The sequence below is a fragment of the Pleurodeles waltl genome, chromosome 10, assembly GCF_031143425.1.
Source record: "Pleurodeles waltl isolate 20211129_DDA chromosome 10, aPleWal1.hap1.20221129, whole genome shotgun sequence".
NCBI classification, from domain to species: Eukaryota; Metazoa; Chordata; class Amphibia; order Caudata; family Salamandridae; genus Pleurodeles; species Pleurodeles waltl.
The window spans coordinates 678,133,700-678,146,991 of record NC_090449.1 but is presented as its reverse complement, the minus strand read 5'-3'; the positions used below and the strand labels follow the sequence as shown (position 1 = coordinate 678,146,991).

Here is a 13,292-nt window from a genome sequence, read left to right as displayed (position 1 = left end):
GACCCACCAACTTATCATGGCCAAGATGTTTAATCTGGCAGTGTCATCCACAGGACTGAGAGCATCCCCTGGAACCACAGGGTTTAGCCACTTGGACTGAAAAGCAAGTTACAGGGCTAGGCCAGTCATGACAAAATGGGTTATAACTGTGGAACAATAAGGATTGGAGAGACCATTCATGTGGTTCCGTAATCAGGGCTCGGAATCACAGTGAAGAAAGACTATCGAGGGTCCCTGGTGTGATAAGTAGCCCATCCAGGGAGAAATACTTGAGTATAAGAAAAAGCAAATGGGCAACAACTAATATTCACTGTAATCCAAAATAATATACAAAACAACAGAAAAATAACAGAAATTCAAAAAAAATATATTTATTACATATGTATGTACAGCAAAAACAAAACACAATAGTCTAAATTATACAAATGTATACATGTTAACAAGGAAAGACAGACACTTATTCCTCTAAATATACCTACACATATACACAAATTGATAGACAAAGACAAGGTGCCGCACAAGACGAGACAGTGAAGATAATAAAAACATAACACTGAACAAAAATAAAATTCAAATTTACAAAAATACAGTAAGATACAAACTGAATATGTACACTTTCTCTTTCTGGAGCTTTAATAATATTCACAATAATATCATATTATAATTCAAATCCTGATTATGTCTCCATCTTACTAAATCACAAAATATATTTTTTTTTTTACTTTAACACCATAAGTTCATGGTCCATTCAGGCAACTGTAGGAACCAAGCCTACGCGCGTTTCGGCGGTAACCATCCAATTTATAGGGCCGCCTTCATCAGGGCAGTTCCTTTTCAATGTTTAGTAAATTATATCAAAGATCTTATAGGTTCTCGTCCTTCCCGTAAGTATATATCCTGATAAACACAAAATACAACAAAATAATACATTTGATCCAATTCCTTGAGATCCAACTAACCACCAGAGATTAGCACCAAGATAGTACCACAACCAGAATAAGATCTAAAGAATCAAAAATAAAAATAAAAAATAAAAAATGTGAAGAAAGAATAAAAAGTGATAAAATAACCAAAGCAATAGAATAATTAGACACTTGAATCCAATAAAAGTGAATTAAAAAAATAAATACATTCACCAAAGCCTCACCCTATGTGTGAGATCCCCAATAGCAGCATTCACAAGAAAAATAATAATAATAATAAATACCAGGCGATGATGTTGATGAGTTTCCTCGGAATGACAGTGAACAGCACATTGTCCCAAACTCTACCTGGAGCTGAACATATAATGGTTTGACCTTCTCTGTGGTCATTGTTAATACTGGACGAATTAGGAACAATGCAGGTGTATTTCTCCAATACATAAAATTTTAAGTACCATCCTGCCAAAAATATAAACTACCACAATATTGTGAAGGAAAGAATACATAGGGAAGTATAAATAAATATGCGCATTTTCATCATCAGGGTTTCACAAATAGAAAAACAGCGTACTCCTCCTTTTTAGTACAAGGTCATAACTTTTTTCTGTCACACAATGAAGAGGTGAGCAGATATTGTGACAGCCCCACTGATTGCCCCATTCACTTCAACATAGGTATGGAGACAAGAGGACCTTACTTGATCTATCTGTTGTGGACGTATGAATCTATGAATATGTCGGTGTACCTACAGGTAGTCATATCAACAGAGCATTGTGAAAAGAGGAAGGGCAAAAGTGAGACATGTACCAGGCCTTGAGGTTCAAAATGCACACTGGCTCGATGGCTATGCCACGTTGTTTATCCCTCCAGTAACCACCTCTTATATCCAGTGGTGCATTTTTCTATACAGGGGTTTTTAGCTCCCAGAATCTACTCAAATTGCCTCCATTTATGTGTCGCAAACAGCTATTCACTCAGATACCTAATTTCAGAAGCAGTTGATTTGAGTAAATCCCTTTCCCCATGTTTGTGACATGGGTTTTAAGGCAATTTCAATAAAGCTTATATATTCATTTGGTTTGTTACAATGCAGTGCTCTTCTCTGGTCAGTTAGCGGTCTTCAGTTTGTAGCAGTGAAACACTTCACAAACAAATAGCCAAATGAGAATTGCTTCAAATGTTCACAAATTATGTTCACGAACTAGTTGCAGTACTAGGCTTAAATAATTCTGCCCATTGCTTACAATTGCTGGCTTTATTATCACTCACTCTTACTTGCTTCTTATTTAATGGCTTTCCTTGTTAATCTTGTGCTTATCCCTCCCCTGGAGCATTTTCCCTTTACCTTTGTTTTAACTGGCTGAATTGCGTCCTTCCACTGTTTTTTTTTTTTTTTTCTTTTCCTTAGTGAACTACTTTTTTCTTTTTGGATTTAGCACTTCATTAAAGTACATGTATTTTCCAGTTCTCTCAGAATTTCTATCCCTCCTTCCTTGCCAAAGTGCTCTGTTAGGTCTCTTCCTTGTGGCTTCTCGATCCCTCCCTTCTGTGAACTTCTCAGTTCTTGTAGTTATTTATTTATTGACTTTACGTAGGTTGTCAACTCTCTCAACACTATAAAAATCAATAGAGATTGAGTGGTGAGAACATTTTGCTGATGTGTGAACTGTACATAGAAAGTTTATTACATTTGCTTTGGTTTTTACTCTGTTTCAGATGCCTGCTTTTGTAACAGGTTTTGCTGGGTTATGCAACTAATGCCTATTTTCCATATTTTCACCAGAGAAAATCTTGCCAGTGATATGTACTTGATATCTCAAATGGACAGTGATCAGTATGTGCCAATTATGACTGTAGCAAACCTTGACAACATAAAAAAACTGAGTACAGACATGGACTTAATTGTTGATATACTGAGAGGTAAGTGACTTATTAACTTGCAAGCAGATTTTAACGTTTTCCAAACATTCCAAAGAAAGTATTAATCATTACCTGCTATATATAGTGACTTGTAACTCATTTAATAAATTGTGTCAGCAGGCATTTGTTGTGGCAAAGTTAAAAATTAATCTGGGCTTCTGCACACGCTTTCCCAGTTTTTGGACACTTTAGAATTGCACCGTAGAGGTTTTTGTTTGATGTACTATGTTGATACATGGGTTTTTCCAAGACTGTAAATCTGAAAATCTGTTTGAAGCAATCCCTGAAGTTGACCTTCTTGGTTATCACACCGCTCAATGAATCCTGTTAAGGTGCCCGCAGCCTGCTTTCTTTACTTTAAATGTCCTTAAATTGATCTTTACATTTTTCTCTGAAAGCAACTGTTCAAAAAGAATATTTATAGAACATATTCCTGTATTAGTTAGCACTGCATCATTCAAAAATAGCCATATTTGGACCCTGAATTGCTCTGTTGTTCAAACATCACATTCCTGTCCGACCTGTCCAGTTATTTGTATGAAATATAGGGTAAACAGGAAGGTATGAATACACACTTCCTGCACACAGTCTCTATCCCAAAACATTAAATTATTTCACTTTCTATTGCTAACCATTGAAAAGAGTGATAATGGCATTAAGCAGTTTATCAGCCTCTTCGTTTCCCTCCCCTCTTCCCCCCCCCCTTTTTTTTTTTGGGTGTACAGTAGATTTTCCCTGTTGCTTAGGAAGCAGGCTCATGACTGTTTCACAGTTAGTATAGAGTGCTTTAGATAGTAGTGTATTAACTTTTGTGATTTTCTTTTTATCCAGGAATCCCCTTGCTCTCCACCAACTGTCATAAGGAACTGTGCCAAAACCATTTGTTTGGTTTGTGAAAAGTGAATTTGGCCAATAAAGCAATGGGCTTCTTTTTTTTGCCTTTTTTTAAAAACAGTAACAGTGTACATTTTTTCCCCACATGCCTAGCATATGTCGTATTGGAATTATTGCGGAAAGAACCCTTTTTAATGCATGATCCCGTAAAAGCAAGTAAACTTCCTTAGCCCAAAAGGAATTAATTAGAGGCCAAGGAATTAATTAGAGGCCACGTGCCTTGTTTTTATCTACTTTTTCCCCTGTAGATGTCCTGTATTGTGAAGGGGCAGTTGGGAAATTTGTAAAACTTGTAGGCTAAATATTAGCACTTAAACCCACACAAGCTCTGTTCCTCTTTCATGGTTTCATTTAATCAATTACTTACCATCTGAAATCAAGAAATAACAGTATACTTCTCAGTCAAATCAGTCTTTTCTTGTGTTGGTCAGTGACAAAGAGGAAAGTAGTTCTCATTACGATCCTGTTGTGAAAGTAACAGCGTCTGTTAGTTTGGCTGTGTTCTTTTGCATACATGCTGATATCTGGCCTGTTACACCTTTTTTTGTGTAGCCTGGCAGTTCCAGTTCAATTTTCCCACCTTTTTCTACAGCCATGTTTTGTGCTTAACAGAAGTTGACAGTTCAAAGCCAGCATACCTGTCAGTAGTCTTCGACAATATATGGATAGTTGTTTGCTACAGTTGGATTTCTCCTGCAGCAGGCACCAACATGAAGACTTTGGGGTTGGTGTAACTGCTTAGGATAGGCATAGGTAAGGAGAGCAGCAGGGTGCACAGCTCTCCTGACACGTTGAATCAGATTTACAGCCTCTTACAAGTACCAGTCAGAACAGTCAACTTTGTCACACACACATAGCATGGAAAATGTAAACCATATTACACATACTATGCATGGATAACCCCATCATGGTATTATCATGTGCATTACTAACTACTTTGTTGCAGCAGGTTTCCTTTTCTGTTCATAACAAACTTTTTGGATGCTGGAACAAAAAATCCCAGCTATACATGGGTGAACTGAACTACTTTCACTGCTGGTTTTTCTATACATTCCATATTATGGCCCATTTATGAAACAAGGACTTGAAAAGAGACTTTCTAAATTCATGTGATTTGCATCCTGCCATTTAGTAGTTGAGTCTGAAAAATCCCAACTTAGTAAACAAAAAACATTTTTTTGGGTGGGGTGGTGGGGCTCGGGGGGGGGGCATTGATTGTGGCTTGGGTCAGATGTTGGCCATAAACCCACCATGCCCCAGTGCTCCTCTGCGATCTTAGGAATTTATTTTCTGCCATCCACGGAGACTACAACAACAAACCCATCCAGAGAAGATCATGTTTTTCTGGGGCGCCTGCAGGAGTGTCGGAGAATGTACTTTGTGGGAATTTATTTTCACTATAGAAATATTGCGTGCCTTCTGTGGAAGGGGCATGGAAATTTCTCTGTTTGAATTCTCCCAAAGTGCCACTGATTTAACATAAATGAATGTTCACAGTAGTGCCTACCTACCAGAGAATCCTAAGTCTAAGACCTGCGAGAGATGTGTGTGTGAGAAATTTAAAATGAAAAGACTGAAAATGCATGAAAAAACAACTGTGTGCACACTGAGTAGTGGCCAAAATCAAAAAGGGCAGTTTCTGACAGAATGCAGGTCTCATGTGAGGATGGTTGACTGACAGTGGGGGATACAGAGAAGTCGTAGGAACAGATACGTGATTCAGATGTCATAAACATGACACCATTAGACATAGATATTCCGAGGGTATTGAAACAGATCATTTAGATGCTGAAAAGCTTTAGCAACTAAAGATTTAGAGCTAAAAGTGTCTGCTTCCAAGAGTAAATCAAAACCTTTGACGTTAAAAACACAGATTATTGAAAAGCAAAGTGATTCATCACAGAAATTGAAAACAAAAGATACAGATATGTTGAATCCTAAACTATCTGACACTGTATTGACACAGGAAGAAGACCAAGGAAATGCTAGAGACCAAGGGGACTAGTGGCAGATCTCGGCACTCGTAATTCTACATTGTAATAGAGAAAAAGAGGGAGTGTAGGAAGTTGGCTCTGTATATACCATCTCAAAGTGAGAGATAGTGTGCACAGAGTCTAAGGGTTCCCCTTATAGGTTGATAGTGGCAACATTAGATAATACTAATGTTCTATTTTGTGGTAGTGTTGTCGAGCAGTAAGTAGGCTTATCAGAGGATAGTGTTAAGCATTTGATGTACACACACAGGCAATAAATGAGGAACACACACTCAAAGACTTAACTCCAGGTCAATAGTTTTTATATAGAACAATATATTTTCGTAAGCTATTTTAGAACCACAAGATTCAAGATTTGAGTTAAGTACATAAAAAGCAAGGTACTTCACACAGGTAAGTATAGAACTTTGATTCAAAGCAGTAGTACACACAGTTTGTTAAAATGGCAATAAGCTATTTTAAAAGTGGACACAGTACAAAAATCAACAGTTCCTGGGTGAGGTAAGTTTGGTTAGGTTTCTCACGTAAGTAAAGCACTTACACAGTCAGTCTCCTGGGCATAGGCAGCCCACTGTTGTGGGTTGAAAGCAACCCCAAAGTCACTGCACCAGCAACACAAGGCCGGTCAGGTGCAGAGGTCAAAGAAGGGCCCAAAACACATAGGCGCCTATGAAGAACAGGGGTGCTCCGGTCCTAGTCTGCTTAGAGGTAGGTACCTTTGTCCTCGGGGAGAAGACCACGGGGGTTTTGTAGAGCACTGGGGGACACACACACCGGCACACAAAACATACCCTCAGCGCCACGGGGGCGGCCGGGAGCAGTGTGCAAAGTAGGCGTCGGATTTGCTATTGAAAGCAATGGAGGGACCTGGGGGGGGGGGTCACTTAGGCGATGCAGGCAGGGCACAGGGGGGCTGCTCGGGCCAGCCACCGACTGGGCTCGGAAGAGGGCCGCCTGCTGGTCACTCCTACACTGGAAGGTGGTTCCTCTCAGTCCTGGGGGCGCGGGTGCAGTGCTTGGTCCAGGCGTCAGGTTCCTTGTTACCAGGCAGTCGCGGTCAGGGGGAGCCTCTGGATCCTCTCTGCAGGCGTCGCTGTGGGGTGCAGGGGGGGTCGACTTAGGTTACTCACATAATCGTAGTTGCCTGGGAGTCCTCTCTGCAGTGTTAGTTCTCTGGAGCTCGAGCCGGGGCATTGGGTGCAGAGTGAAAAGTCTCACGCTTCCGGTGGGAAGAGAGAGTTCTTTGGAAGTTGCTCAAAAGTTGCAAAGTTGTTGCCGTTTTTGAACAGTGCCACTGTTCTCAGGAGTTTTTTGGTCCTTCGGGTTCAGGGCAGTCCTCTGAGTCCTCAGAGGTCGCTAGGCCCTTATGGATGTGTTGCTGTGCAGGTTCTTTGAGTCTGGAGACAGGCCGGTAGGGCTGGGGCCAAGTCAGTTGTCGTCTCCGTCGTCTCTGCATGGCTTTCAGGTCAACAGTCCTCCTCCTTTGTGTAGGTTGCAGGAATCTGATTTCCTGGGTTCAGAGTCGCCCTGAAATACTAAATTTATGTGTGTGTTTAGGTCTGGGGGGGCAGTAGCCAATGGCCACTGTCCTTGAGGGTGGCTACATCCTTCTTGTGTCTCCTCCCTGAGGTGAGGGCGCACATCCCTGTTCCTATTGGGGGAATCCTCCAGAACCAAGATGGAGGATTTTTAAAGGCAGGAGTCACCTCAGCTCAGGGTACCTTAGGGGCTGTCCTAACTGGTGGGTGGCTCCGCCTTGTTTTCCTCATTATCTCCTCCAGCCTTGCCACCAAAAGTGGGGGCAGAGGCCGGAGGTGCGGGCATCTTCACTTGCTGGGATGCCCTGGGGTGCTGTAACAAAAGGCATGACCCTTTGAGGCTCACCGCCAGGTGTTAAAGTTCCTGCAGGGGGAGGTGAGAAGCACCTCCACCCAGTACAGGCTTTGTTCCTGGCCACAGAGTGACAAAGGCACTCACCCCATGTGGCCAGAAACTCGTCTGGTTGTGGCAGGCTGGCAGAAACTGGTCAGCCTAGAACTAGGAGTCAGACTGGTATTCAGGGGGCATCTCTAAGATGCCCTCTGGGTGTATTTTACAATAATTCCCACACTGCATCAGTGTGCACTTATTGTGCTGAGAAGTTTGATACTAAACTTCCCAGATTTCAGTGTAGCCATTATGGAACTGTGGAGTTCGTGTTTGACAAACTCCCAGACCATATACTCTTTATGGCTACCCTGCACTTACAATGTTTAAGGTTTTGCTTAGACACTGTATGGGCATAGTGCTCATGCACTTATGCCCTCGTCTGTGTTATAGTGCACCCTGCCTTAGGGCTGTTAGGCCTGCTAGATGGGTGACTTACCCATGCCACAGGCAGTGAGAGGTGGGCATGGCACTCTGGGGGGAGTGCCATGTCGACTTGGTCATTTTCTCCCCACCAGCAGACACAAGCTGTGAGGCAGTGTGCATGTGCTGAGTGAGGGGTCCCCAGGGTGGCATAAGACATGCTGCAGCCCTTAGAGACCTTCCCTGGCAACAGGGCCCTTGGTACCATTCACAAGGGACTTAACTGTGTGCCAGGGCTGTGCCAATTGTGGGAACAAAGGTACAGTTTAGAGAAAGAACACTGGTGCTGGAGCCTGGTTAGCATGGTCCCAGCACACTTTCCATCATAACTTGCATCAACAAAAGGGAAAAAGTCAGGGGGAACCATGCCAAGGAAGAGACATTTCCTTACAGGGAGTGTTAAGAAAATTGAAAAACACTACAAAATAGGAGGGGATTAGGGAAGGGAAGGCTGCTACAAACATTACCCACTAAGGAGAAAGCCCATTGCTATTCATGAGCTACTCTTGTAAAGTTAATATAACCATTAAGTTGACAAAGCCTGCTTTCTGAAGGGTCATGATATGTGCTTTCAGGTGCCTGATATGCTGTTCCCAGGAAGGATTGTAGATGACTGTCATCCAAATATGCTGCAGCATAGTAGTGATGGGGACACAAGAGTAAGTCTATTAATTGTTGAAAGGTAGTCTGTGATGATATTGTGCTGTACCATAGTGGTCAAAATTAGTTCTCTGAAAAACACGTCTCTGTATCTGTCCACGAGTGCATGGAAGTGTTTCTTCTTTGTCGTATCAAGACTGGGACCTAACTGTACTGTCCCCTTCAATAGGGATGGCTCCTTGGATACATAGGCAATCTCCAGTGGTTGACTATCCATCATCAGCAGAGACGGTTGGGCACCCTTTCCGGAGCACTGTCTCCCTCCCAATTCTTAAGGAGGTTGATGTGGTAAATCTGTTGTTTTGCCTTCCTGTGGGGTACCGCCAGTTTAAAGGTCACAGGTGCGATCTGAGAGATCATTACATATGGTCCCTGCTATTTTGCAAGTAATTTATTGCCTGGAGAGGGCAAAATCTCTAGGGCTTTCTCCCCACTTGTAGCTCCCTGACCTTTCTGTTATGATCATACACTGCCTTTTGTTTCACCTGGGCTTTGTCCATATTTTTTCTGACATTTTCCCACAAGGTTTACACCTTTTCTTTCTGGCTGGTCTCTTATTCTAGTAGCCTTAGCCCATCGTCGTCTTCTTTCTTCCACCTCTCTGCTAGACACATCCAACATGGTTCTGGGTTGTCTAGCAAAGACTAGTTCAAAGGGGCAGTACCCTGTGAAGGATTGGGCTTGTGTGCCTACAACAAATAGCACAAGAGACAGCTTCCTGTACCAGTCCCTCCCTGTAGCGGATACCAGTTTCTTTAAGATGGTTCTAATGGTGTGATTATTTCGCACAGGGAGACCATGTGTCTGTGGGTGGAATACGGAAGTTTGTATCTGCTTAATCTCTAGTATCTTGCAAACCTGTGCCATTAACCTTGACATAAAAGGTCAAGGTCAGTGAGAAGATCTTTGGGAAAACCCACCCTGGTGAAGATATCACTTAGTCTGGGCAACTGAAGTTGTCATCATGCTAGATAAGGGGATTCCGCCTTGGGATATCTTGTAGCATAGTCCACCAAAACTACTGTATATTGATACCCTCGGACAGAGGATATACTAACGGACCGACTAAGTCCATGCCTGCACTTGAAAAAGGGCCAGCGATGATGGGCAAGGGTCTTATGGGGGCTTTTGATGTGTGAGGAGGATTGACCACTTGACACCTGTCACAGGCAGTGCAAGACTGGCAAATGTCTGTGAACACCCTGTGGCAGAAAAACCTTCTCGGGAGGTACTCTTCCCTCCCGTAATGAACACCCCCAGCCTGACTATGTGCCAAATGTAGGATCTGTCTTTTTTTAAGGGAAGAGGTGTAGGAGGCTGCCTCTCTGTATAGAGTACACAAATGATGTGCACTGTGTAGAGAGTCCAAGTAACCCCACCTTCGCTTACAGAGGTAAAAACTAGACCACCTAATGCTCTAATTTTTAATGCAGCTTGTGTAGTTAGGCTAATCTTGGAGAAGTGCTAACCATTAGTTGTACCCACAGTATCAATATGTGTGGACACACACTCAAAAAGAAGCCAGTACAAACAATACTTGCAAGAAGTATGTCTTTCTCGAAAGATCAGGCGAAACTAATAGATTGAGGGGATTCATGACTTCATCGCAAACGGCGCAGTAGTTTTGGAGGAGGATCCAAGACCAGGATTTGTAAACAACATCTTCCTTGTAGAGAAAAAGGTCAAAGGCATGAGACCAGTTATAACCCTAAGACACCTAAACGATTGGGTGGTGTATCATCACTTCAAAATGGAGGGGAATCCATTTATTGAAGGATAATTTGCAAGAGGGAGATTGGATAACTCGCCTAGATCTAAAAGGTGCTTATCTAACCATTCTAATTTGGCAGAACATCAGAGATTTTTTGAGGTTTGTATGGCAGGTCAACACCTGGATATGTATATGTCTCCCTTTCAGCTTTCATCAGCCCCCTAGTGCTTTACGAAGATTCTTCATTCTGTTGCAGCATTTTTTAGGGAAAGAGGAATAAGCTTGATTATTCATTTACACGATGTTCTAATTATGGATCAGAAAATTACTTTTGTAAAGCACACACGAGTCTGGCCGTATATGTTCTAGGGAATTTGGGTTTTGTGGTAAACAGAATAAAAAAATCAGATTTAGTTCCAAGTCAACAAATGCAATTTCTAGGTTTCATCGTAGATACGGTAAAAGGTGTGTTAAGTTTACCAAAAGTCAAATTAAAAAGAATAAGGAAGTACCTGAAATACGTTCTAAAATTAAATGTTATTTCTCTAAGAATGTTGGCTCAACTTGTGGGTCTTCTATCTTCTACTATTCAGGCGTTTTTTTTTTTCCTGGCCTTCTATATTATCACTTGAGAAGTGGTTTACGTTATTCACAGAAAATCGAACTAAGTATGGAAGCGAGAGAGGAGCTGATGTGGTGGTTAAGAAATATGTAAGCTTGGAATGGGCGCGCAATATTTAGAGCGAGTGCAGATTTGATTGTGGAATCCGATGCACGTCTGGAAGGCTGGGGCTCAAGCTGTGGTTCCTTAATAACGGGAGGTCGATGGACAGATCAGGAAAGGCACTTGCATATAAATTGTTTAGAACTATTGGCAGGTTCCTTTGCAATAGTGTTTCTCAGGGAACTCTGAAATGTTCAGTTCTGCTCCACATGGACAGTTCGTCAGCTTGGAGGTATGTGAACAAATTAGGGGGACCTCGACTGAAGGGATTAGCAGACTTAGCCAGAATAATTTTGAATATTGTCTCCAAAGGGGGCTGAGAGTGCAAGCGGAACACATTCCGGGTTTGGAAAACATGTAAGCAGATTTGTCTTCATGGTGTTTCAAAGACTCCAGTGATTGGATGCTGGATCGGAATGTTTTCAAGAAAATAAAGGAGATTTGTGGCCTGTTTCACGTAGATCTCTTTGCGAGCAGGCTGAATGCTCATTTGGAGAGATTTTTCAGTTGGAAGCCAGACCTGGAGGCAGAGGGAGTGGATGCATTCCTCCAAGCCTGGAAGGGTCCTTCCCCCTGTGCATTGCCTCCGCTTTCTATGATTGGCAGGGTGACAGGAATGATTTGGAGATGAAAGGAGAATGTAGTAGTGATTGCCCCCTTATGGAGGTCACAAGCTTGGAATCCAATCACGTAAGAGACAAGTGTAGATTTTCAACTACTGCTGCCGAGATTTTCAGGGCTCCTGCAGGAACCACAAGGAGAATTCCACAATCTGTTGATTTCGGATCACTTGACACTAGTGGCTTGCAGACTTTCAGGAGATTTTGGAGAAAGCCAGGGCTTTCATCAGAGGCTTTAAGATTTATCTAGGAATCCTGGGCTCCTGGAGCTAGAAAAGCATATCGATTGGCATAGAGAAAATGGGTTTGCTAGTGTCTGGAAAGGGAATTTGATCCCATTTCAGTGTATGTAGTACATGTAGTGAATTTTCTATCTGAATTATTTACAAAGGGTTTTGCTTATAGGACGATTAACTTGAATAGATCAGCTACATCCACTTGTCATGTATTGGTAAATGGTTTGTCCGTGGGACAGGACATTATAGTGAAATTATTGCTATGGAGTATTAGGATATCCAGACCCCTTGGAACGAGACACACTTCCCTCTGGGATGTTGCTTTGGTGCTGAAATTTATTGAAAGTCTAGATCATAATGAGAATCTCACCTTAACAAGATTTTTCGCGAAAGTTGGCAATGTTGCTTTTTTAGTTTCATTTAAGAGTGTCTGATGTGAGAGCTATGGAAGTATCAAGCAGGGCTTTTACTCCTTAAGGGTTATGTTTTCACTTAATACAAAGAACAAACAATCACTCTAGTAAAGTTTTTTTATTTTTTTTTTACCCATATTTTGATGAGCGGGAGAAGCTATGTGTGGTTTGATGTGTGAAAGAGTATGAAAAGAAAACTGTGACTTTAAGACAGAATCTCAACTCTTGCTAGATCGGTGAAACAGTTTGTTCAGATCTGGTGTGGACGTAAGATTGTTTAACGCATATTTAGTGAGAGGAGCTGCTGCTTCGTAAGCTTGTATGATGGGTGTCAACCTGCAAGATATCTTCCACTGTGCTGATTGGTTGTTAGATTCTGTTTTCAGATGATTTTATTTTAAACCAATCGAAAGTATAACAAAATCTTTGATTGCAAAGCTTTAAACTGGCATAATAGCCTTCGTGTCTTGACATCAAGTTTATATTTTCATCAGCTTTGATAACAGAAAATCTTCATTTTTATTAAAGACACAGGGGTATTATCCCACCCTAAATTTATTGTATTATCTTCCAAGAGGACAGGTTTAATTCCTGAAGATGCTCTGGTCAAGCATGAAGATAGTGAAGGTCGATGGTACAGACACTGATTCACAAGATCCTTGCAACATCAATAAAAGGAGGAAGAGGACTGTTGTTAAGGAGATTTATAGCCTTTCAAATGTTTTATTGTTCTATTGTTCCAGGCTGTGGTGACTTCATAATGGCTGCCGAGTGGTTAGCAATTAAAGCATTAATGCATAATACGAGCCTCCCTGTCTTTAATAAAATTGAGATTTTTCTGTTCACCA

At 41.7% G+C, this 13,292-nt stretch overlaps 1 protein-coding gene across 7 annotated transcripts in view; it reads left to right on the top strand.

The window, feature by feature from the left end:
- The window catches only part of LARP4B (La ribonucleoprotein 4B), an 857,205-nt gene that overhangs the window by 251,571 nt on the left and 592,342 nt on the right, over positions 1–13,292 (top strand). For all 7 annotated transcript variants that reach the window (XM_069211182.1, XM_069211183.1, XM_069211184.1 and 4 more), the window contains one exon: positions 2,707–2,843. In XM_069211182.1, coding sequence (XP_069067283.1) covers positions 2,707–2,843 — 137 coding nt within the window. The remainder of the gene's footprint in view (positions 1–2,706; positions 2,844–13,292) is intronic.